This window comes from Ursus americanus, chromosome 11 (assembly GCF_024610735.1).
Source record: "Ursus americanus isolate L20-20 chromosome 11, mUrsAme1.1.p, whole genome shotgun sequence".
Taxonomy (NCBI): Eukaryota; Metazoa; Chordata; class Mammalia; order Carnivora; family Ursidae; genus Ursus; species Ursus americanus.
The window spans coordinates 48,887,379-48,914,530 of record NC_142137.1 but is presented as its reverse complement, the minus strand read 5'-3'; the positions used below and the strand labels follow the sequence as shown (position 1 = coordinate 48,914,530).

Genomic DNA, 27,152 nt, shown 5'->3' with positions numbered 1-27,152 from the left:
GGGCAATGGTTTGTGGTGAGCAAATTGAGGTGACCAAACTGCAGTTGATTCTAAGCCTCCAGAGGTTAAAAACTGCTGCATTAACTCCCTAGTTCTCAGCATGTATTTAAAATAAGTTTGGTCTCCTATCTGGAGAGATGCGTTTGAACTGTTCCATTTCGCTACAGAAGTTCCAGATGTGTGTTGTAATGTGCATCTGCTCCTCTGCTTTCACCGCTCTGCGAGCTCTTCGCTCTCCTGTCCCAGGATATGGGACAGACCCTCTGATCGCCTCCTCTTGTCCCCTCCAATCTATCTCACCTACCGCGGACAGATTTATGCCTTATGCATAACACTAACCATGTCAGCCCTCTGCTCCAAATTCTTCAATGGTTCTCCAATGTCTACTTAGTTAAGTTCATATTATTTATTCTGGTATCCATGGCTCTCTAAATGTGATGCCACCTTATTTTTCCATGTTTATCTCCCACCAGTCCCCTTGCAGATAAATAGGTCTCTGTTCTTGCTGTCCCCCCCATCCCCCATGGTTTTCTACCTCTGTACCAATTATACATTCGTTATCCATAGAGTATTATCTTCACCTGCTGAAATGCTGTCCACCCTTCAACAGCTCACCTCAGGTATTTCCCCCTCACCCCTCAATCAGGTGCCTTCAGATCTTTCTGGGAGTCCTCCTAATGCACTGCGGTTGGTACGGTAGTAATTGGCGTTCTTAGCTCTCTGACTATGCAGCACATGCTGTGCGTGCCATTGGAAGCCCTGTCAGGGTCTGGCCATGTCTTGTATAGCGTGGGGCCTCGCTAAGATGGTGTTTGTTGATTGAAGGAATGAAGGCATGAGGTGATTGTTGATTGAGGTGTAAGATTTTAATTTTTTCTGTCTTGCAGCAACACATTACTTTGCTCCCAATGGGCACCACCATGGGAGTATAGAACTGAATGAATTATCCAGAACAGGGGAGATTCATTCATCTAACACAATGGATAACAGGGCTGATCCCCTGTGTAGAAGAACTTGAACTTCTAGCTCTTTTCTGAATTTGTTGGATTTTTTATGGTGATTGTAAGTGCATTTTGAGAAGGGTGGCAGATTACTGCTAAATTTATCCATTGGTAGAGGCCCAGATAGGAACATGTATCTTGAAAAATGACCAGCAAAGGATCCTTTATATTTTGTTCTTTGGAAAGTAAGTGCATTTTAAGTGAATTCCTTTTTCTTCATAGGTTAAAAAGATTACTTGAATTATATTACACCTGAATGAACCCTTTCATTTAATGGATTGAATCAAGTGGGCATTAGAAGCCGTTGGCGTATACTCTTTAAATGTAACTATCCACCCTAGTTCAGTAGGGAAGTTGAGATATTTGTCTGTACACTGAGATTTGTCTCTTGTGGTCCACGGCTCTCTATGGCTTAAAGTGGCACCTTAGGTGTAATCACATCTGTAACTTTTGGTGGCACAAGCTCTTAAGGAATGAGCTCTTAAGGAATAAGCTTCCATTAAGACTTATATGATTAATTCAGGCCATAGTAAGCTTTTTTCACATGGAGCTAGATCAGAGGGAAGAAAGAATTGTTTTAGATGACTACCTGAACTGCTTCCAATGATATAACTGGTGTACTTCATCTAGAACAAATGCAACTGGCCTCCTACTCTATTTATTCTACCCATGGCAAGAACAGGCGTGGGGCTAGGAAGGGTGGCACTAGGAAATACCTCTACTAGGCAGTGTGCACTTGTCACTCCATTCATGTTCATAAAAGTGGGTATTGTGAATTGATAGTAATAGATGTATTTTGCAGATGAATCCATGGATTTGGCAAGGTTTAGTGATGTCTCCTAAGTCACACAACTGATCAGGTAGCAGAATGGGGCCTGAGATCCAGTTCTCTCTGACCTTGAAGATGATGCTCTAGAGTTCCTTATATTCCTCTCCTCACAAGAACGGACGAAGAGTGGGGCACATGCGAGAGTCCAGTATCGAACCCTGTTTCCCTGGGGCACAGTGGGGGATTAATACCCAGATACCTTTCCTTTAAAAAATTATAGTTAGTAAAACAGAAACAATAAAAGGAAATGTCATTATAATTCATAAATCCAAGTGTTCTAAAATCGATGAAGATTTAAAAGTTGAAGATTAGAATCTATATCCTTGAACAGGACTGTCACAGTGAGAAATACTGAAAGGAAACTTGTAAAATAATGACGAAACAATCAGACATAGCTTCATAGTAGACTTTGGAAGTGATTCTATGCATGTAACTTTCCTCTCACTAAACATATAAATGGAATATTAGGAGGTGAATAATAAATCACTTGTGAGCTTTAAAATTGAAAACACATGTATTACTGACACTGACTTCATGTGATTTGATTATTATGTTATTACACAAAGACATTCGCAGGCCTTGGTTAGTGCCTCAAGCTTTGGAAAAGACAAACATTTTTGTTGTGGACATAGAACAGAGCTGCAGTTTCTGGGGAAGGGAAAGAGTGGGAGGCACTGGGCAAACAGGCTGCTCAAAATAAAATCGTGACAGGATGCACATAGGCCTCTGTTTAACCGTTTCAGAGCCAAGCCTTCAAGCCACCTAAGGTTTCACCTGAAGGGCATCTGCTGACTGAGATGTGGTCTGAGGACGTGATCTTCCCTGTTTCGTGTGGCCCCCCGGGCATTCTCTTCTTTCCCTTCTTCCTTCCCTCCAGAAAACACATATGGCTTTTATGTGTTTTCTAAATATTTCTAATTACCTTTCTAATGTGAAATAATATTCTTCTCAGGAACAGATATTAAATAAACATGGTATTCTTTGGTAGCTGTCAAGGAATGAAATGGAAGCCCTTTAATCATGAGTTGGCTATTTGTTCTTTCTGAGTCTCAGTGCATAGATTTAAGCAGTGTGGTAAACACTGCTTGGGCTCCACCTACAATATTTTCTGAGCACCGACTTTGTGCTGGGTACTTGAATATACAACATTTTCTGGACAGTGTTTCTGATGTCAAGTACCCAGAGGAAGGTGGTGGGATGGACACTTACTGTCTTCACTACTTTCATTTCTACTTCAGCTGTGAAGGACAAGGGCTATTTTAGTATGAAAATGCCTAGAAATTATCACATGAAGTGGAAAATATGAACAAGAGGAAGATTTTCTGTCTGGTGGGTTCCACTCTCAAGAATGTGAAGATTCACGTTGCCCCTTGCCCTTGGTGGAGGCAAATATCCCAGGGGTAGAGGTAAGATGACCCCTGGCATCTACCGAGGGGATGTGGTAGGGTGGAGAGGCTCGGAGGACAGGACAGGAGAAAAGGAATGAAGAAGAGAGATCAAAATTAGAAGGGCGTACAAGCACCCATTGGAGGTGGATGCTGTAGTAATGAAAGCCAGTCTTAGAAAAACGTGAGGAATTTTTTACACTACCCTCTGACCCCCACATGGGTTTGAGATTTGCTATCAGGGAGGTTGTGTTCTTTCTGGTAATGGAAGGGGTCCTGCACGCCCTTCCAGATGAGATGAAACCTAACAGCAGGGATAGAGTGGTCAGTCAGAAATACATTCCTATTCGTAGGACTATAGAGACCACGGAGCTCTAAAAACAAGCAGATACAAGCCTGTATTGGAATAAAAAATCATTCACACAAAACCTACTAAAGCTGTAGAGAATCCTGTTCACGTAGGAGTTGTGGGGATGAAATGGCAGGGAGTGAAGTTGGGGTGGCATCGAAATGTACCAAGAAGCATATGAAGTATTTGCACTGTTTCTTTTGCCCTAGATCGTTAGCACTGGATTGTTCAGAATGAAGAGTTTAATTGCTGTGTCTGAAGGCCGGGCTACAGAGGAAGAAGTGGTAGAGCCTTGGCAATTACAGGACTTGTGGAATGACCAAAGAGAACTGTCCTTGATTCCCTTCCTTTCCCTTTCCTCCCCTCCCTTCTCCTCCCCTCCCCTTCTCATTATTTTCTCCTTCCTTCCTTTCCAAACATTAACTAAACGTTTACTTTGGTCCAGACACTGGGCAGTGCTGGTGGTGAAAGATGATGCAGAAACACCTTCTCCCCGCCCACAGTTCCCTGTGAGAGAGTCTACTCCTATTCCTCCATGGCAGTAATAGCTGAAAACAGTGATCCTGGGTGTGTGTGTCTGGGGGAAAGCTGCACTCTCGTGGGCCCTCCAGCTGCCCTTCAGTTAGTGTGGCTGGATAACTAAGCAGTGCCTTCACGGGGTTTGCATCTCCAGGAGCAGCTAAGACTCCATGGTAGAGATGCCATTCTCTCTGGTATCTGTTGTAACCTCACTCAGGTGAGCCATGTTCAGCACCATCCTACTGTTTCACCCACAATCTCAGCCAGTAGGGTTGTCAAGCTAGGTATATGCACACTATAATTAGTGGAATAAAAAATGTGCAACTCCAAGGAAAGATCCCTTGGCCTAGAGTTGAGACCACCAGGTTCAAGTCTTGGTTCCTCCACTCCTCAGTCTTGGGGAAAAGAATTGAAATTGACCTATACTGTGCATGCTCAGTAAAGATTGGTGGAAATGTGTAAAGACAGCCCCAGTCAGAAGGCAAATATCATCTGGAAAGAGTTATCAATGACTCCCTTAGCTTGATTTCGTTTGCAATTAGGTATGCAATATCAGATAGACAGATTCTGATGCATCTGGAAAGAGTTATCAATGACTCCCTTGGCTTGAATTACTTTGAAATTAGGTATGCAATATCAGACAGATTCTGATGGAAGAAGGCAGAAAGGACAGTCCACAGCTTAGGTCTTTATCTCAGAAGGGAAGTCATGGGAGAGCCTCTGCTCTGGGAAAAGCTGGAAGGTGAGGTGGAGAGGCAGAGAGAGGAGAAAGAAGGTAGTTGGGTGGGAAGTTTTCCGCGTTTTCCCCAGTGGTTGATGATGTTCTGTCCTGGGTTTCCATAGCTACCCCGCCCCCAATTTATATTCAGCAAAACAGTTATTCATGCATCTCACAAGTGTCATGTTTAACTTTCAGCCACTAAACTGTTAGTTCCTTGAGGACAGGGGCTATGCCTTATTTACCTTTTAATCCCTAGCGCTTAGCACAATGGAATGAGTGAAAGAAGGTGTGAAAGCCAAAGAAAAACTTCATTGACTTGGTAATTTTGCCCAGGGGTCCGGGTTCTCTGAACAAAATAGCTTGAGCTAATAATACCTATCATTGTTCCAGGTTTATAAGCACAGAAACAGAGTAACAAAAGGTTAAGGAACTTGGTAGAAAAAACTTAAAAAGTAGAACAGGCATCAAAAGTGTTCCCACGCCTCTCATTAACTGATATTGTTTCTTTGTCACATGCAATAGAGTTATTAAAAAAAAATGAAGTTCTATCTTGAGGTGAGGCAAGTGTTTTAAACTTTCCATCTTTGCAAATAAAGCTCTGTTAGTTATTTTCAATGATCAGCTTTCTGATAAGAATTAAGGGATGGACTGAAGTCATCACTTTGGTAACTTGTTTAGGGCAGATTTGAATCAACTGTACATGTTAAGCCAGCCTTCCAAATGAGTGGGAATCAGCCTTTTCCTCAAAATGCCATGCCCTACCTCTTGGTAAAAAGCAAAATCTGCCCAGCTTCTTCAGTGCCCTAGAGAACATCCCTTTCAGTAAAGACAAGTCACGGTCTGCCCTCTTGATGACCCGGTTGGGTTGACAGATTTCACACTGTTTCAGAATGGAGTGAGGAGTGTGCTATTTGGAGGATCTCCAGAACTATTCTTCAAAGTGTCAGAAAAATCACAACAGGGTGTAAAGTTCAGAAGTTCAGTTAAGTTTAAGGTCTTTCACCCTGGAAAGTTTTCATTAATTTTTTTTCTCTTTCTTGTACACCCCAATGAATGCAGCAGTTGCAAATTTCCTAGCATGACTTGGTCAAAACCCACTCAAAATTATGCCAAGAATCTGCTTTGAAAGTTATCCTGTCAAAGTTTGTAGCCCTGGGAGGCTTAGATAATTCAAGAAGTATACGATTTTCAGTAACCAGATTTCTAGTTATATTGAATTTCAGATTCTTTCAGGAGCCCCAACTCTGAAATATTTTTCCTTAAAAGCAACCAAAGTTTCTGAAATTTGCTTTAAGAGTACTTATTCTTTGGAAGTGATACCCATTGTGTAAGGCATGTAGTGAAGTGTTTAACAAGAATGTAATAAATACGTTTCTAACTAAAAGAGAAATACTTCTTCTTTACCAACTTTAAGCCAAAGAGAAATTTTACTGTTAACAAAACCTAAAACAATAAAACTTCAGTAATAATAATAAAATGAAATATTATAATAATAGCTTTAGAATAGCTTTAGAATAATAGCTTTAGAGCTAATCTTTTAAGATACTTTAGAACCAAAAGCTATCGTTGATAAATAAAAAGCCCAACGTGGACTAATAAATTACACATTAGTTAGTATTGAAGAGCTTAAGGAACAACCCCAAGAATGCTATTGGATTTATGAGATCAGTGTGGGAGGTATTTAGGAAGTGTTTGGGGGCATTTTTGGTTGTCATAATGATGGAAAGGGCCCTACTGGAGAGTGGAAGGGAGCCAGGAATGCAAGATGTCCTGAAGTGTGTGGGACAGTTCACACATCCATTGGTCCTGTATCTCTCAGCTTTTCATCGGCTGTTTGGGTATTCATGTAGGTGGAAAGCCTTTTTATAATGATCTGAACCTGGAACCTAACCCTGTTCCCCTGCTCTACATATAAGCACAAATATTCTTGCACCATTTTAATTTTCCCTTTTCAGGAATGCAGCCACTATGCAGATTAAGAGAGGGATGGCATTTTGGCAGGGAGGGCTGGTGGACAGGATTTCCCAGGACTTGTTCTTTATCTTAGGAAACTACCAGTGGCAAGACTGCTTATGATATCCGATTGTGTTACCCACGTAACACACCTGTATCAGTCTGCATAAGCAGCTGTCACACTCACGATGATTCAGCATGGAGGTGCGCTATGTGACTACATCGTTATGCCTTCTGGGGTGCTTACGCCCAAGCATTTACATGTTGAAAACACGATTTAAGTCACAGACTGCTTTTCTTGTATTTCTGCTTTATAATAGAGCTGGGACCTTAGATGGATTTTTTTTTTGGAATTTAAGTGAATAAATAGGCTATGACTATTCTTTTACGATAGTAAAGGAGGACCTTATAAAATATTTACTGTAAGAAGGAGACACTGGATCTGAGAGGGCTTAAAGCTATTCTATTAGAGAAAAACTTAGCTGATAAAGGTGGTAAAGTAATGGATTCCTGTCAGTAGCACAGGAAGATCCTTTTAAGAACACAGGATCTGCTGTCTGAACATTCCTGTTCCAGGTATGAACCAAGATCAGAGTTTTCCCAACTTAGTCATATACATGCCATTATTATAGTTTTACCGTATCTGCCAACACCACTATTAATGTCTTTCTTGAAACCAAATAAATTCATTTGTGCCTAACATATATCTTTTATAAATTTGGTACCAATAAAAAACAGATCGGATGTGTTTGTTACACTTTTTCCTATTATACAGTAAAATAAATATGTTACTATTAAAGTAAAAGAAAGAAGGCTGTTTTTTGAAACAAAAAGAGCACCTGGTGCATCCTTCCCTATGCTTAGCGCACTTTGGGAACCGGTGCTATGAAGGGCATATAGTAACGAAGGTTTACTGGCTTGGAAAACACGATTTAAAGGCAATTACCAAATCATGTTGGTATACTTTACAAAGATACTCTTTACTAAACTCTATTGGAAAATTTCTTGTAACAGGGCAAACTCTCCAGGTGCTGCTATAAGCAGATCATGTATAATTTAACTTTAGTAAGAACAGAATATCCCATCCATAGCAACAAGGCTTTTTGAATTAACACCTTAAATAATTTGTTTTTCTTCACTCAACAAGTATTTGTCAAGCCATTACTATGTGCAAGGCGTTGTTCTATGCACTAGGATTAGCAGTGAACAAAACAGTTTCTTTCCTTGTGAGCTTATATGTCATTAATGTAAGATGAGAATAAAAGCAAAATTAATTTCCATTAGTCCCAAGAAGAAAATAGATAGGGCTACAGCATTAAACTCCAAATCAATCAGATGGCCTAAGCTGGGCATCAGATGGTGTGCACACACGATTCTGTCATTTGGCTTTTCATTTTGTCTAGCAAAGTAATTTTCATGTTTTTTTTTTTTTGTTTGTTTGTATAGCTTTTCTCACAGTATACAATTTTGTTGATGCTTTGCATATATTTCTTGGCCCCATTTAAAATTCCACTCCACAATTTAAGGAACGGAATTTAGACTTTCCTGATACTTCAGCCCAAGTTTTCATTTTTCATATGTAATTTAAAATTGTCCTTAAGTCACCTCGAGTCACTTTTCTATTATTCATGCCATTATTATCGTTGGTTAACGGTTACCAACACTTCGTATCATTTAAAGGAGCATAAGTTGTTCCTTCTCTTCCATCTTCTCTATTTAAGACACTTAAAAAATAATACCAAAGGTGATTTAAGGTGGTGAGAGCTACTTAATAGCTCAAAATACTCTGAGAGAACATTCCTGTCATAAGACTATGATGACATGTCTTATTATTAATTTCCATATAGTGGGTGTTTCTTACTTATCCAGCTATGAATGTTTGATGAAATTCATCCATTGTATTACCTTGTTAGTCATTTCCAAAGAGCTGAAATAAAAAACCTGGTGCTTTAGATTATTTTCAAAATTTCAGGTGGCATGACTGGCCTTTATAGGTTCAGCTAATGGAAATTTTAAAAATAAGAAAGCTAAACTCTTCACAAAGCTTGCTTTGAAGTTACAGTTAATAATTGCTGTTTAAAATAATTGGCTCTAAAGAATTCTAAGATTCTGAGAAGTCATGAGTCACTGAAGACAGACTAAATTATATCCTCAAATAGCTTTTGTGTTAGGCGTTTTTGGTTATATTAGAATTCTTTCAAAACAGGTTATCCATATTTGGCAATTCTGAGTTAAGAGAACATTTGACTGACTAGAAAATGCTCGTCTTTCAACATATTAATCAACTCTTTTAAGAGATTTCCCTCTGAGGTGTTATAATCTATTTTCCTGTGATTTTTTACTTAGGTAGTAAGACACATTAGCAGTGGTATCATGAATAATGTTGACACTTTGGAAACCTAATATTGCGCCTTAAGGAATAATTATTGCTATAATCAAGAGGGATAAATGATAGAGAAAACATTTCAAGAAAAGAGGCCCTTTAAAAGAAGGAACATTGTTTTCTTTCCCAATGCAGAAGCTAAGCTATTAGAATGGTGCCTGGCACATAATAAATTCTCAATAAATATCTATTCAGTGAATAAACAAATGGAAAAGAGTATCCCAGCAACTGTAGTGTGTATACCATAAATAAGGTTATACATATAACGTGGCACTTAGAACACTTTCGATAAATACCAGCTAAGTCTTGATCTAAGGTATAGGAGGTTGGACTATAGGATGTGATAGAGCATGCATTTTCATCTCACACCCAGGAATTGCCAGCCGTGTTTCTGAAACTTAGTTTCAATATTAGCAAGAAGCAACCACTTGATAAGATACAAGGGAGAGAAAATGTGTTTTTCTTTACTCACAGCCTTCAGTGATTCTCCATTTTATTTTTTAGAGTAAATGACAGACTGCCATTTAAGATGGTCCCTGTTCTTGTTCTAACCAATCCTTACCGTGTAGTAAAAGTTTCAGACTCGTTTTAACATCAATTCTCATTACCTTCCCTCCAACCGTGCAATTCTTTCCCTTCACCACTAAGCATTGGCTCTAGGATCTGAAGACACTCATTCTTTGAATGAACCCAGCATTCTCCCACCCCTGATTTTTATTTTGAACGCACTTAAAAAAACCCGCTTACAAAAATCCAATCATTGTCCAAGTGCCAATGCCAATTACTTGATGAGCTCTTTCCCTAGAATGTCCAGTGATCTTTTCATTGGAACTTCCTTGGTACCTGTCAGTGTATCTGGTGATTATCTGACTTGTGTGCCATCATTTCCCCAAACGGTTTTTTTTTCAATCTTGTATCTCTTATAGCTCATAGCCTGGCACACAGTAGTTGCTCAATAAGTACGAATTGTTTGATCTAATTTATCTTTTCTTCTTTTCAAACAAACAGATTTATTCCAGGTCTTCCAAGGAGATTTTCGGCATAGATTTTTAGTTTTCTGGTTTTTACCAGAATTGTCTCCAAAATAGAAAATAGAGCTATTGTGGTAAGGCACAAAATGAAAGAATGAGAAAAGAATAAGAAAAGAGGTGATTTTTCTTCCTCACATGGCAAGGATTGTCAACAAATAGTGAGAGGGAAGGGGGATAAGTGGCTTATAATCTATGCTAAGGTAAGTACTTTCTACTTGACTAATTTCTTGGCAAGTTGGAAAAAAGGTGCTAAAAGTCTTTCCATTGCCGTGGGAATCAGAGTCAATGGGGAAAGAAGAGCAAGGAGAGAACACTGCCCAGCCTCTGCCTAGAAGTAAACTAGTGACAGCCGCAGCTGTCTTCTTGCAATGATTGCCTCCTCCGGACGGTAGCGGGGTGGTTGTGCAGTACAGAGTCTCTGGGACATGGAGGTAAAACTTGTTTTCATGGCTAAACATTCCCTGTAGACTATATTACCCAAGGGCACAAAAAAGCACAGGAAAGAGATAACCTCTCTGTCATGAGGTTATCTCCTTTTTTGCAGTTTTGTATCCAGGGAGGGGTGAGTGTGGGGTAGGGCAGGAACAGTGATGGGTTTTTCTACAGTGGCTCACACCGTGAGGAAAAGGGAAAGCAATGGCATACGCTTAGCCAACAAAGGTGGGGCCAGGCCACCATGTTGCTGCAGGAATTTCCCTTTTAGTGGTACCCCAGCTGTGGTACTTCTGATGCTGAGTGCTGGTGGCCAGGTGGAGCACAGAACTAGCTCTCTGGGCAACAAATGCATGACCAGCAAGCTCAGAGGGTCCTCCATTGCCCTGTCTCCATGACTCCCACCTTGTGTCCTACTTCAGAGAGAAACTGGAAGGCATTAGCTGGGAAATTCCTTGCTTTTCTGCTACAAAACCTATAAAACTTCCTACTATACAGCCATTCTTTCCTTCTTTCTATGTGTTCTATTAGAAGAGCTGCCTCCTTTTTTTTTTTTTTTTCAAGATTTCATGTATTTATTTGAGAGAGAGAGAGAGAGCATGAGCAGAGGACAGATGGAGAAGCAGGCTCCCTGCTGAGCAGGGAGCCCGACATGGGGCTCCACCCCAGGACCCTGGGATCGTTACCTGAGCCGAAGGCAGCGCTTAACTGACTGAGCCACCCAGGTCCCCCGAGCTGCCTCCTTTTCTAAGACCAGTCCCCCCCAACACTTTTCAGGACACTACTCTTAGTTGTGACTTTTTTGTCCCAGATAGCCCGTTTTTCTTTCTCAACCAGACCTTTTTCACCACAATTTCAGCATGCTTAAATGTCTTGCAAAAAACCAAAACAAAAACAAAAACCAAGACCAAAAAGTCTTCCCTACCCCACATTCCCAGCCACTGTTTTCTCTCTACCACTTTATTTACAACCATACTTGGGAAAGAAACGTGTCTGGCATTGTAGAGGGAGCTCAATAAAGATTTGTTGAAAGAGGGAGTCACTGCAAGAGTGGGAAACTGAAAAGGGGAATACATCATTCTCTTCTTCAACATCAGTTGAGGACACTGAACTGGTATGTATTATATACTCTTCTCAGCACTCTACATATGGCCACAGAGAAAGGCAAATACAGATACCAGTGATAATAACAGTCTACATTTATTGAGAATTTATACTGTGATAGGTGCTGTGCTAGCACTTTTCACACACTCAGTGATTTCGCGATAGCCCTGGGCAGTCCGTACTCTTCAGCCTTCTTTCCCAGCCCGGGAGGCTGGAGGACAAAGAGGTCGGGACAGCCTCTGCTGCCAGAACCCAAACCCAAGCACCCGTTCTTGAGTCAGTGCCTCCCCACCGCCAGGGGAAGTCCTTGGTTGATCCTTTCTTTCATTGCAAGGCGTAAAATTTATTTTATATAGATATAGACATAGATAGATAGATAGATAGATAGATAGATAGATAGATAGATAGATAAAGTTTAAATAAGGTAGGTCTGTGGTTGAGTGGAAAAACAGAATGTCCAAAGACCCGAATCCTAGATCTTTACGCTTTCATTACCCTGCAGTGAGTCACTTGGCATCTCTGTTTTCTTTTTGTTTTTTGTTTTTTTGTTTTTGATTGTAAAACTGAGAAACTGGACTAGAAGATCTCTTGATTCTGTTCATTTAAAAGTTTTGTCAAATGTAAAGTGCTGTTTGAACATGAATGAGAACTTGGGTTTCATGCTTTTTGGAATAAATTTCCTCTTGAAATGACAAGCCATTATTGTGAAGTATCATACAGAGCTTTTATAAGTACCTAACTTCATAATTTCCAATACTTTTTCCAAGGTGGCCTAGCAAATAAAGTTTTCTGGCCCGTGGACGCAGCTTCATTTTCTGCATCTTGGTATTACCTTATTTAGAAAAAAAAAAAGATTCTATCTTGGATTGAGATTGCTTTTTCTTAATAAAATTCCCTTTGTTCTGATTAAAAGAGGGATACATGCTTATGGTAGGAAAAAAATATAAGAACAGGAAGAAAGAAATAATCATCGCCTTGAAACAACACCTGTTAAAATTCCAATGTATTTTAAAAAACATAAGTGAAATCTTTAAGAGCCTGCTTCTTTTTTACTTAATATATTATAAGCGTTTTGAGAGACTTTCTTTCGATGATGCACAGTTTGTGTGACAGGAAATAAGCAACTCCCCCTTGAGAAAAATTAAAGCAACTGGTGGCAGCCTCAAATCTGACTTTGTCACAATAGCAATTCCATTTCCTCCTTCTTTAGGGACAGCGTGCAAGTGTCTTCTGTTGTCACCACCACCCCCTTCTTCTTATCGAAGACTGCAAGGTCAGATAATGAAATGAGTGATTTGTCATTCGGCACCTTCTACCACAGAAGTAGGAATACATAGTTGAAAAGTTGCAAAGCTACTGTTTTGATGTGTGATTATATATTTTCTCACTAAGTTATAGAAATATTGGTTCAAAGATATTGAGGCATTTTTTTATACCAAAAAGGAGAGAGTCTAAATGTACTATAAAAAGAAAATAACTATTATAATTTAAGAAAAATATTTAATATGAGTAATTTTCTATGCAACACAGAAAAGGAATACATTGCATACATGTATTGCCTTTGACCATTAAAATTCATCTCTAAAAGGGAATTATAGTACATTATGGTTAAGAGCTTGTATTCTGGTATTGAATTTTTGGGCTTTGAACTTTGGCTTAGAAGTTATTTCTTGGGTGAGTTATTTCTTTCCTTTGGGCCTCAGTTTCCTCATCTAAATAGTAGTGCCTACTTCCTAGGGATCTGGTTGGGATTAGTTGCATCAGTCTGTGCAAAGTTTGTAAAGCAGGGTCTAGACCCTAAGAGCTCCACACATATTAGCTATTGTTATTATTATTATTTGCCCTAATATGTGTGTGGCATAACTGACCTATATCAGTGGTTCCCTAATAGCCATGGAAGGTCCAGAGCCAGCCTTGCCACAGCAGGTAGGCTGAGGGCACTTTGAAATACACTCTCCAGAGCTTCAGGTTCAAGAAGTTTGCAGTTACAGTGTGACGGATCTTTCTTGGACATGTGGTGGGAGCACAGAGGAAGGAATGAGTCATTAGTCCCCTGGGAGGGTGGAAGCTGGCTTTGCAAAGGTCATAATGCTGAGAGAGGGCTTGAGCGGTGAATAGACACTTAGGCGAAGAGGTGGTTGGGGAGGGGTGTACTCAGTAGAGCAAGAAACAGCCGAAGTTCAACTACATCTACTGCGGACCTATTATAAGCAAGACGTGCTGCTGAACACACTGATCTCATCTTCCTCTCACCTCAACCCAGTGAGGCTGGTGTTACCATCTCCTTCCACAGGTGCGGCCAGTGAGTAGTTTGTGCACTTTTCCCACACTCACAAAAGAAGCAGGATTCAAACCCAGGTCTGATTTCAAAGCTCTTTGTCTTTCTGCCAACTTCCTCTGTTAACCATGGTTTAGCGTGTGCACTCAGCAGCGGGAGTGCGGTGTGTGTGTGGGGCTCTGGGCCGGGCAACACGGTGGGCCAGGCAGAGAAGCAGCTTATGGTTAGATGGGCAGGACCTCTGCTATTTCCGGTGTTCACAGCGGCCCTCCTGTGCTTCTTGGCCTTCAGGAGAGCTGTAGCCTTAGGGGGCCTTGCCCGAGAGGCCTGGCCTCCTGAAGCCTCGACCTGGGATACAGCACCTCCCTTCTCAAAGCTGTGGTGGTGGCCGTGTTCCCTTGGGGACTCTCCTCAGTGATTGCTGCCACTTCTTCAGGCACCAGTTCTCCTGTCCTCCCTGCTTAGGTTACTCATGAGGAATAAACCCCCCAGGTGTCCCAAGGCAATTTGGTTTGCTAGTTAAGAGAGAAAACCATCTTCTTGATCTTGTGTGTGAACTCTGAGATCTCAGTTTGGAAACACAAAAGATTCTAAGGCTGGAACACTTTCTGTTATTTCATATGAATAGTTAAATATGGACTATGGCAAGTCATTTAAATCTTCTCAGACTTTGAAGGTAGGATAGCAATGACAGGACATAACCCCTCATTTTGTTTATTAATGAAGTCACAAGAGATAGGCCGGTGCTTCCTTCTGGGTGAGAGGTTGAATTTAATTTTATTTAACAAACAACTCATTCTAGCTCAGTGACTCATAGGATAACTTCGGTCAAAAGAAACTTAATTTACTCCTGCTTCCTTCTCTTATTTTATTGTCTCCAGAAATCCAAAGAAGCCACTGTACAAGAAAGACTGAGGGGGTCAGGGTTTTACTCATGGAAGTGCTGCAGCAGAAAATTATCATTTCTCTGTGTGACATTCAAGTGAGTTTGAAAACCCACTGGGCTCTGGCATAAGTAACTACGTTTGTACCAAACAGAATCCATGATATGAGGTAGGGTGGTGTCTGAATCATGGTGTCTAAATAGTTTCTCACCAAGGAAAATAACTTGCTGGTGAGACTTCTTTGTGGGTTTTTTTTTTTTTTAAAGATTTTATTTATTTATTCGACAGAGATAGAGACAGCCAGCGAGAGAGGGAACACAAGCAGGGGGAGTGGGAGAGGAAGAAGCAGGCTCACAGCAGAAGAGCCTGATGTGGGGCTCGATCCCATAGCGCCGGGATCACACCCTGAGCTGAAGGCAGACACTTAACCGCTGTGCTACCCAGGCACCCCTCTTTGTGGGTTTTATTATCAGTAATCTTATACTTTGCTAAGTCAAGCTTATTATAAACTACAATAATAGGGGCCCTTGAATGAAGTGGTTGAATTGGTGATACCTGTTGTGGCCATATGGCTCATGGACGATCGTGATTCCCAAGTGGAACTTCCAAATCAGGACTTTCTGACCTGCACTGCAGTCCCTTATTTGCAGCTCTCTCTTGCACATTTCCCCTTCATTCTTACAAACAACCTGTCCCTGAGCTCACTGTCTTTCCCTAACTCACCCTCCAACTTTGTTCACGGTTGATCTCATCTCCAGTTCTTCAGGTGGCCAAACCAACCCCGGGATCTCCCAGCATTCAGTATCTTCAAGCTTTATCTCCTTTTCTCCACATCATCTCTGGATTTATACCTTATTTCTATGTCCATCGTAGTCTGCGGCCTGATCACGTTCCTCTTGATTTACTGAGTCTGCCCCTCCTACATATGAGTGTTAGTTAATTTTCTTAAACACTATTTTATGCTGTCTATGTTTTTCTCAAAATTCTCTAGTGACCCTCTTTGCTTAATGAGTCAAGTTCAAGTTCTTTATCTTGGCATTCTAAGCCTTTCGTTTTCTCTCTAGTCAACATACTTTACTACTTTCTGGACCTTCTCCCACTTAATGACTTAATGTCTCCCATATGTCAACTCAGTCTCACTTTTAGGCAATTCCTTAACTAGACAACGCTCTATCTTATCTCTCAGAGTTCAGCACAAGACCATAAAGCCCTCTTTTCCTGCTCAGAGCACATCGGTGATCTCTGCCTTCTTTTGTCTTTGATTTATTGTCTCTGTCAATTCCTTTAGAACTAGATCATTTGTACTCTTGTTTAGTCCTTGGTTTAATGTATGTTTATCTTGCCCGTGTAGTGAGATTGTTAGGTCTTTAAGGGTAAGGGAATATCTAAAAGTTTCCTTTTGAGCACTCAGAATCCCCAGCCCAGGTGTAGGATGTAATAAGTGCCACCCTGCTACCCATAGTCCTTGTTGACTTGAAAAGAATTGTTCAGATATTTGCATTTGGTGTCTTTGGCAGACTCCAGTCCCATGGCTGTCTGAGACAGGAGTTCTCCCAGCCCCATGTTTACTGGTGTGGCTCAGGGCACCTTGGCCTCATGGCCTGCTTGGCATGGAGTAGATGTTCTATTTGTTGAATGAATGAATGACAACCCAGAGGAAAGACTGGGCTCCCTATTTCGATTTTCTATTTTTAATCACTCATATACAAAATAATAAATCCATTAAACAATGTCAGCCAGGTTAACAAAAGGCACTGGCTATTTTCAGTTCTAGCTCTAGAAGGTGAAAACTGTTTCTTTTTTATTATGGTTTTCCCCAGAAACTCAGGTATATTGAATGATCTCTTCTGACTTCTTTGTTTGACTCCTACTTGAATACCTTCATCTTCCAATAACATTTATATCTAGTTGAGTAGAGTTGTTGATGACGCCTTCCTGGTTCCTTAGGTCTTGAAGCACATTTTAGAATGGCTCTAAAAACAGTGGCCTTAGTGTGTAGCCCTCCTTTCCTTCATTGTTGCTTTAGTACTGTTCATGTTTTAATTCCTCCAGAACGCCTTCCCTATTTTCCCAAGACTGAGTTAATAATTCTTCCCTTCCCCAACTTCCCCAAAGTTAGTCATGCTCTCCTCTGAATCTTGTATACACATACATGTTTCTCATATTATGTATACTTTTAGTATATGTGCATGTATTATTAAATGTATCAGAACACATCAAAATGTATAGGCTTATGTCTCTATAAATTCTTCAAAGACTGTGGCCATGTTTCATTTATCTTTGTATCTCTAGCACCTGCCTCACTGTCTACCCCATGAGGTGCTCCATCGATGGTCACTGATGAACAGTGGCAAGGAATGAGTAAAACCAACATCAGCTGGAATGAGTGAGGCCAACATCAATTGTGTCTTCCGCACTGCAGTGGCATTTCAGTGGCTAACCATCCTACTGGTCTGGCATTTCTGCATGTGGAGTGCTGGGGTGCTTGTAGTCACAGACCCTGGGTGCACAGCATGGAGCACGGCCCAGGTGAGTCAGAAAGGAACCACGACCACAATCAGTGTCTTGTCCTTCTTCTAGGGGAAGACAACTATTGAACTTTGAAATTGTGGAGTGTTACCCTGGCGCTCACAAGAAGTCTGAGCTTGTCCCAGCTGGCACCTCCCTTCTCTGCTTGCAGAGAATGGGGCTGGGGGCCTGAATTTTGGGGACAATTGGATATCATCTTCTGAACATGACTTCTTTCAAATCATCCCATAACATTTTTTAAAGGATATTTTATTTTGTTTTTCTTTTTTTCTTTTTTAATTGAGACATAATGGACATGTAATACTGTGTAAGCTTAAGTGTATAAAGTGTTTGATTTGATACACTTATGTATTGCCATATGATTACCACAGAGATTAGGTCATATAATTATCATTTAATTATTGATTATAGAGTGAGAATAATTAAGATGTAGTCTCCTAACAACTTTGAAGTTTATAGGCTGACTATAATCACTGTGCTGTGCTTTGGATTTCCGGGACTTTTTTTTTTTTTTTTAATTTTATTTATTTATTTGACAGAGATAGAGACAGCCAGCGAGAGAGGGAACACAAGCAGGGGGAGTGGGAGAGGAAGAAGCAGACTCATAGCGGAGGAGCCTGATGTGGGGCTCGATCCCATAACGCCGGGATCACGCCCTGAGCCGAAGGCAGATGCCCAACCGCTGTGCCACCCAGGCGCCCCATGGATTTCCGGGACTTATCTATCTACTAGTTGTGAGTTTGCACCCTTGAACAACATCTCACCCTGTAACATTTTAATGTAAGCACTTTACATTTTGTGCGGTTCTCATAGATAACATTAAGAATCACCTTTAAGAAGGAAACTGAAAGGCTGTCACCATCTGCTAGGAATTCTTTCTTAGAAAACTGAGTTTGTAAACAAATTGTCCCCCTTTAAGGGGGGACATCACGTAACACCAAATGGTTTGTAACATGTTGGTGGCTTTTGGTTGATGGTTCTTCTGTGAACGTATTTTATATTAATGTAGAGTGTAATGTTTTAGATGGCAGCTTTTATTTACTTACTTACTTACTTATTTATTTATTTATTTTTAAAGATTTTATTTATTTATTTGAGAGAGAGAGAGAGTGAGAGAGAGCATGAGTTGGGGGGGAGGGGCAGAGGGAGAGGGAGAAGCAGAATTTCTGCTGAGCAGGGAGCCAACAGGGCTGGATCCCAAGACTCTGAGATCATGACCTGAGCCAAAGGAAGATGCTTAACTGACTAAGCCACCCAGGCGCCCCTTGATGGCCACTTATAAAAAAGCATTTGAAACTCTGGGTCACTTCTCCTTTACAAAAATATATATTATTTATTTATATATTAATTATATTTATATATTATTTATGTTATTTAATATTTACATTATATAATATATAATATTTATATAATTATGTATTATATGTGTATAAATAATGTATAATGTATATGTATAAATATGTATGTATAAATGTATATATAATATATATGTATCATGCAATATAAATATAATATATAATTATATACTTATATATTATACATATATTTATATATCATACATATATTTATATATCATATATAAAGAAATAGTATTTACTAGTTTTATTTCAAATATAATGAGCAAAGAAAAATCTTTTTGTACCCCTACTAAAATGACCTTGTGCAGTTATAATGGCCCTGCCTGGAGAGGCAGATCTGGAGGAATAGGACTTTAAAGATCAAGATTAGCAAATTAGCCAACGGGAAAAGCCAAAGAGCCAATTAACCTACGACTTCTGCAAAGCCCCGTGGCTGGTCTGGAGCTCCAGGCTCTCTGTGGCCGCTGAAACGTGCTGCCTTAACACTTCCAGCTGAAGCTGCCTCGTTCCTTCAAGCTCCACAGTCACTGGGAAGATTTGCTTTGTATGTCACTTCCTTTGCTGCGTGATGTGGAAATCACATTGTGTTGCTCTGAAATGGTTGCCATGGGAACATCTCCACCTAGTCATTATCTACTCAGCCTACTGATTATATTAAACCAGGAGACAGAGATGTACAAGGGGCTCTGTAGCCACCTGTTGTGCAGAAAACTGTGATTGCTTCTGCGACATTTTCTCCTCTGTGGCCACACATTTCTCAGAACACTGTCTCTCCGTTTTCTCTTCTCTCATTTCCCTCCAAACAGAGTTAGGGGATGACATAAGTCTATAGGACATTAGGATAACTGAGTCATTACATTCCCATTCCTGCTGCCCTCTTCCAGGTCTCTGTTTTCGTACCTCCTATAGAATAAAAATAATTGTCACTTTCCCTCACTCTGTTCTGCCCCTCCATGCTTAGGTGTAAAGATAATGCTCTTCTTTAAATGTCTATGATTCCTGTGTCCTGCACCATGGTGCTGAAGCCACATTTTTCTGTTACTTATCCAGAGAAGCTTCTCAAAATTCATACAAATGCTTCTTTTCTAAATTATATAAAATATAAACAGTAAACGGAACTGGCTGTCAACAGGTAACTTCATCTTACATATTTCTCAATAAAGAAGTGCATGGGTCTGGATGCGTCTCTTATGAGGAGGATTTTCTGACCTTTATTCCTGGATTGAAGGTGACATTTAAGAGGTGTTGTCTTGAAGTAACTTCTTTTGGTAGAAAAAACTATAAAAATCCATTGGCCTTGTAATTATTGTCTAAACCAGAATACTTAGGGAGTGAAAAATGGCATTAGTAAGTTTGCCTAGACAACAGGTGCAAATTTCACTATGCCAGGCAAACCAGGTATATATCATCACCTTATATATAGACAAAAAATAGTAAATTGATATTGCCTTATATATACATAGGCATGGTAGTACCATGTCTTCATAAAATAGGGGGAAAGGGATACCTCTTCCAGAACAATGTTTGTGCAGTTTGGAATTGTAACTGTGGAATTTAAAATCTGGATTAGCAAGGAAGTTCCCTTTCTGTTTATATTTCTATCTCATGTAAATTAAGTCAATGTGAGTCCATTCTTGAAAGTAAAGTGATGGCACTGGGGATTGAAAAGAAAAAAAAAAATGACATTAACAAAGGAAAATAGACCAGGCTGAATGTACCTATGGAGATGTCATAAACTTTTAAATTTGTTTAAAAATCTAACTTAAGGGTTAGTTACTTTTTTCTGTTAAGGGTCATGCAGTAAGTATTTTTGGCTTTGTGGGCCACATGGTCTCTGTTGGAAAGTAACTGTAGATGATATATAAATGAAGGGCATGGCTGTATGCCAATAAAATCTTATTTATGAGACAGGCATGGGCGGGAGCGTAGATTTACTGCATTGGTTGTCATCGGCCCAATCTCATTCTAATTGTCTGTTTTAATGTCTAGAAGCTTTGTTCTGGTAGAAAGTTATTTTCGATAGTAATTCTGACATCTTCTTGTTCTGCTGTGGCGGGTTGGGGCAGTACCTAACGGGGCCAGTGGAGAAGTGCAATGGGCCTTATTATTTAATGTACATTTTTGTCACGCATGTTCCAGCTATTCAAGATATGTGTTGAAGTGGGGCTAGAAGGTAAACCTCCAGCCATACTTTGGACAGGGAGTGGCAGCCATGTGGATTTAGTAAGCATTTTAGAAGAAAGACTGCCAGGATGCAGACACAGGGAGGCTCTGGTGATTTGGCTTTTCCTATAAATGGTCTTTTAAAAAAAAGTCCTACCTAGATTCTACCTTGGCAGAGACAACAAAACTGCAAGCACCTGAGGAAAATAATGTCTTCAGTCCCTGCCTCTACTTGGAAAAAAAATGGCCCAAAATGAAGGTAAGTGACACAAAAAATTACTTTAAACTAGTCCAGTACTTACTGTGTAGAACTGGAATCAGTCGGTAAAAATAAAAGTTTTAGGAGAAAGTCCCAAAATGTTCCTTTGGAATTTATCTTTAAATCTTTATAGAATTATAGAATTTAAAATGTTTCCTTTTAGGCAGAAAGCATACACTAACAACTCACGCAGGCAAACCTCAACAAGAACATGGACAACATTAAAGAGAATTAGATAGACTGTATGTAAAGTAGTAGGAGCTGTGACATAAATATTACATCTTTTTTTTTTTTTTTAAAGATTTTATTTATTTATTTGACAGAGACAGCCAGCGAGAGAGGGAACACAAGCAGGGGGAGTGGGAGAGGAAGAAGCAGGCTCCCAGCGGAGGAGCCTGATGTGGGGCTCGATCCCAGAACGCCGGGATCACGCCCTGAGCTGAAGGCAGACGCTTAACCGCTGTGCTACCCAGGTGCCCCAATTAAGTGACTGTAGCAATACAGAGAGCCACATACGTGCTGCTACCTGGTGACAAGCTGCTGTAATTGCAGGCTAATCTACAGATTGTGGAGAGTGACCACAGTCATGTTATTGATTCTATTTCCAACTCTCTAACCAGGCATAGCAGGCATTTGACAATGGAATGGACAGTACCACAAATAAGGAAAAATCTCAGAGGGCTTCAGTCCTATCAGAGCTGTTGAGCAAAATATAAAGGATAACTGATGTATATAATTATTTAATAAAATCTTTTTGAGGGGATCTTTTGATCTAATTGGTCAGTTAACAGAAGTTAGTGAGAGGTCAGTTCTTTGGGATCTCGTAGTCTATTTAGGGATGTGTTTTATATCTAGGAAAAAAAAATTGAGTCCACCATAAAACAAAATACGATGAAAGTAAATTGATATTGCCTTAGCATGTTTTACTGATAAAGAGACATAAGCGAGGAAGTTATTTAAAGTGGAGTGCTGAGCAGAGGAGAAAGGGAATTTCAGAGTGGATGGTCAACACCGTCACTTAATGTGTGAAAGGTCATGAGCAAAAGATGGGGTGAAATGGGCATGAAGGGGCAAAAAGCATCTCATACCAGGGGAAGGAGGCTGGGGGTGAGTCCAGGCACTAGGAAGTTTCTAGAGGACCTACAGAAGAGGGGTAACAGGATGGCACCTGTTTGTAAGTGATTTGTTATATAGTGAATAATATAGTGAAATGTTATCTGCATTGGTTTTCTGTTTAAGCTTTTTATATTTTTTTTGGTTTTTTTAAATGTTATAAAAGTAAAACAGACTAATTGTAAAAAACTCAAAATCCAAGTGTTACAGAAACCTATGATGTAGACAGTGAAATATTCCATAACCCTACTAACAAAGATAACTGCTATTAGCTGATGTTGCTTGTTAACAGTAGGATAATTTAGAAACAGATTATATCGCTTGGAACCTTGAAATTATAACAAGAAGTATCTCCTATTTTCCTAATTCATTCATGCCTTATACTAGAAACCATGATATAATCTCATCTAATATTGAAAGAGGTTTTTTGGGTTAATTTCCCCATCTCGCACTTAGTAGGTAAAGCCATTAGTGAGTCCTGGTCTCTGTGAGACAGTGAACTAACTTGACCCTTTGCTCATTCCCATCTTGCTTGGTGGAACCATATGCCTGGCAACTGGAAATCAGTACAGTCTGGAGACTGTCAAAGGGGTAACTCCCATGGGTAGCTGGAACAGCCTAGTGGAGGTCATAAGGAAAGGTAAGAGACACCATCAGAGTTCCCCCACTGTATTCCCCAATATAGCCAATATTTGCATTGGTTTGGCAAATCAATTTTGTCTTCTAGAATGTGTTTTTGGGGGCTGGGTTGGGGAGGTTATCTCTAGTAGGGAAATATTACTCTAAATCTCTGTGTCCCAGAAAGAGCTGAGAAAATAGATATTGCACATTGATAGGGAAGTTTAATGAGCTAGGAGATTATAAGCATCTCCATTCCCTACTGACCTTTTGAGGATCTAAAGATAGCAAGTTTTGACTTCTCCTAGTAATTTTTAGGGGTCAAGGTAAATCAAATTACCTCTTTTGCTGAACTTGTTTATTCCAAAGGAAAGTAATACTGTGTGGGTGCAACCCAGCACTTTGAAATTTATGGATGGGAAATGACATGAGAACCAAACACTGAAAACCTTGGAGCAAACTGTGAAATTTATCTACTTTCTCCCTCTACCGGCCCCTCCAAGTCCAAAGTGCAGGATGATTGTAATCGTTAGAAGACATGAAATCAGGTGGGGTGACTAGTCACTGTTTGGGTTTCCAAAGGAATTTGAGATTAACAGAATTATGAACTGGAGATTGAGCAAAACTCCAAACAAAGAGTAGTATATGAAGAAGGGGAAAGGTAGACATTAATGACTTTCTGAGGTATTCGTAATGGAGGAAGCAGCAAGTACAGACTTCTAGGGCTCTGCCATGGTGAAGAGTTTTACCAGAAAGGTGAGAACCGACCTCAGGGACCTCGATTAAAGAAGGGAGAATGAGACAACAGACAGTTACTAAGGGCAGCTGCAGAACAGGTTTCCCTGTGGGGTTTTAACAATAAAATAGAATCTCATCTAGTCTAGTCCTGAATGACGGTAGAAAGAATGTGCTGGATAATAAAAGGAGTAAGCCTCCTTGTATAGGACTTCACAGTTTTTAAGACTTACATTTTTATTTTAATTTTTTCCCACTTTATTGTAGTTTATTTTTTTTTCTTTTCAAATTTTTATTTAAATTCTAGTTAGTTAACATAAGACTTACATTTTTAAAGCTGACCTGATCTCATTTGATCCTCACTAAAGCTCTGGCAGGTAGGCAGTGCCAGAATTACTTCACTAGGGAGGAAATCTAAAGACAAAGGGTTAAGTTCCATTTGGGAGGGGAGACAGGGAGGAAGGAAGGGTTTTGAAGTTCAGAGGGAAGTGAGATTTTTTTTTTTTTTTTAAAGAAAACATTTTTTCCTTTCCAGGTACACTTGATTACTCACTGTTAAGTAGGCGGAAGTCAATGAATGGGTAGGAGCCACGGCGTTCAGCAGGAACCCCCGTCTGACCCCTTAGTCGTACATCTCCTAAAAAACAGAAAATCCAAACAAATGTTTGAAAACGTTGCCAAGTGTATTCACTTTTCCTCTGTAAATGCTCTTACCCACTTATGTCACTGGAACCGACACCAAATGTCAGGAGGAAAATGATTTCCATTCACCCTGTATAAGAGAGAGCTATGTGAGAAGGTCTGTTTAATGAATGCTGAGTGTAATGAACTTGGCGATACTCTAACGAGCGAAGCAGCACTCTGCTCCCTTTTAGATTTGCCTGGAAGATGGGTCTGTGAAATTTTCGTAATTTACAAAATGTCCATAGTCTGAGGGCCACAGAGATGAGGTATCTCACTCTGGGAGGATGAATGGTGTCCTGGGATTATAGCTTTTATTCTTATTAGAATGTTTAATTGCCCAGTGTTATTTCTCTTGGTTCCAGCACAGTTGCCTTCTGACGGGTGTCTACCGTCCTGTTCCCTGGGCTGTGTCACTAGAAGCCACTCAGTGAAGGCCAGCCCTGCTCCAGGTACTTCGGACACTTTGCCACCCTTGTACATAACATAGTCTGTAGGGTTTGTAGAACTGATTCATTTGTAGGTTTCCTTTAATGTCTGCATTCACTTTCCTTTGTGATATGTCTTCTGCCTTCCTGATCAAAGGAAGTAATGAAGTAGAATGGGAAGAGTGAATGAAACAGACTTGTCAGTCTTGGCTCAGATACTTGCTGCCTGTATGGTCTTGGGAAATTTATTTCTCTTAGCCTCAGTTGCCTCCCTTCAAAGTGTCATTGGTTGGATAATCTACAGTAACACTTGCTGCCTTGCAATAAATCATGTACTTCTTTCTCAGCTCCTGCAAAGCAAGGATCATGCACATTATGTGTTTTGCATTTTTTCCATAATGTGTTGTATATTGTATGGCACATAACAGACTCTAAGTGAATGTCTTCTGTGACAAGAATAAATATAAAGACAAAATTTGCCAATTAGGACATAAAGTATGGAATTAGAGGAGAGGTAAAAATACATGAGATCTATATTTCTGGAAGAACTGAATCAGGGAAGGTTTCAGTTCCATGAGTAATGGGTCTACTCCCATAAACCACTCTTTCCCAGATGTGAGGCGGCAGCGGGGCCTTAGCCTATGAGTAGAGAGGAGGGACAGTCTTCTCTCCTCCATTCGTCCTCCTGGAGTTAACCAGGGCCTGAGTGAGATCCCCTTCAGCTGTAACCCACACCATTGGCAATATTTAAAATATCCCTTACGGGGGCGCATGGGTGGCACAGCGGTTGAGCGCCTGCCTTCGGCTCAGGGCGTGATCCCGGCGTTCCCGGATCGAGCCCCACATCAGGCTCCTCCGCTATGAGCCTGCTTCTTCCTCTCCCACTCCCCCTGCTTGTGTTACCTCTCTCGCTGGCTGTCTCTATCTCTGTCAAATAAATAAATAAAAATAAATAAATAAATAAAATAAAATATCCCTTACGGATGAGTGTTGTGTGTATTTGGGTTTACAAATTGCAAACTGTGAGCCTCTAGACTATTCTGTGCCTTGAATTTTATATTGGTACCTTATTTAATGCTTTGTATAATCTGATATTATAGTGCCATACTGATATTAAGGAATGTTACAATTTATGGAATAAAGCAAAATGTTACAATTTATGGAATAAAGCAAAATGGGAGGATGAAATCATGTTAAAAATACTAGTAAGGCAGGATGCAGGACAATTGTAATCTCCTAGCTCATTAAGGGAGAATACCTTAAGGAATGTTACAATTTATGGAATAAAGCAAAATGGAAAAGTATTTTTATAAATATGAATATCATCTGTCATCAAAGAAAGGAATGCTGTTAGCATTTGGCAAGTTCCTGGGGTGGATGGCCAGCAGTTATAGGAAAGTTCACTGGGGAGAGCTGAAGGGTTTTCCTGCCTTCAGCAGCTTGTCTTGAACACCCCATGTTTATAACACTCCAGAGAGTTTACAAAGCACTTTTACAAACATCACAGTATATTTATTTTCTTGTTTATCTTGTTGGATCTCCACGATAGTCTTGTGAAGAGAGTTACTATTATTCTCCTTACTTTATAGGTGAGAAAAATGAGGCTCAGGGAAGAAAGCAAAGGACTGCTATTCACCTACCCAGTCCCAGCTCAGGGCTCAGGCCCTTTAAGGGCTCTTGGTAGGGGCGCCTGGATGGCTCAGTCAGTTAAGCATCCAACTCTTGGTTTCAGTTCAGGTCATGATCACATGGGTCGTGGGATTGGCCCTGAGTTGGGCTGCCCACTCAGTGGGGAGTCTCCTTGATGATTCTCTCCCTCTGCCCCTCCCCCTGCTTCCTCTCTCTCTCTCTCTCTCTCTCAAATAAATAAATAAATCTTTAAAGGCACTCAGTAGAATACTATTGACTTTAAGTGACTGTCTTTAAGTTTATGGTCCTTTAAGCTTAGAATTAGCAGGGCTGGTCCTTAAATCTGGATGACTGAACTTCACGGCAGAGCTCTCCTCAATACCATTGGCTACTAACCTTAAGGAGTGCGCACACCTGGTTTAAAAAAAAAAAGTCAGGGGCCCCTGGGTGGCTCAGTCGTTAAGCGTCTGCCTTCGGCTCAGGGCGTGATCCTGGGGTTCTGGGATCGAGCCCCACATCAGGCTCCTCTGATGGGAGCCTGCTTCTTCCTCTCCCACTCCCCCTGCTTGTGTTCCCTCTCTCACTGCCTCTCTCTCTGTCAAATAAATAAATAAAATCTTAAAAAAAAAAAATCAAAGACCCTCACAGACAGAAGGTGAAATTTAGCAGCCATTGAGATATACAGCATGTCAAAATGATACAATAAATTCAGCACTGCCTAAATGATCTATATTTTAGTTTTAGAAGATAGACATATACTTCAAAACTTC

General features: G+C 40.3%; 1 protein-coding gene across 3 annotated transcripts in view; it reads right to left on the bottom strand.

Moving 5' to 3' along the window:
* Positions 1–27,152, bottom strand: part of PDE7B (phosphodiesterase 7B) — a 319,969-nt gene that overhangs the window by 55,662 nt on the left and 237,155 nt on the right. For all 3 annotated transcript variants that reach the window (XM_045814715.2, XM_045814716.2, XM_045814718.2), the window contains one exon: positions 24,198–24,281. In XM_045814715.2, the coding sequence (XP_045670671.1) occupies positions 24,198–24,281 (84 nt within the window). The remainder of the gene's footprint in view (positions 1–24,197; positions 24,282–27,152) is intronic.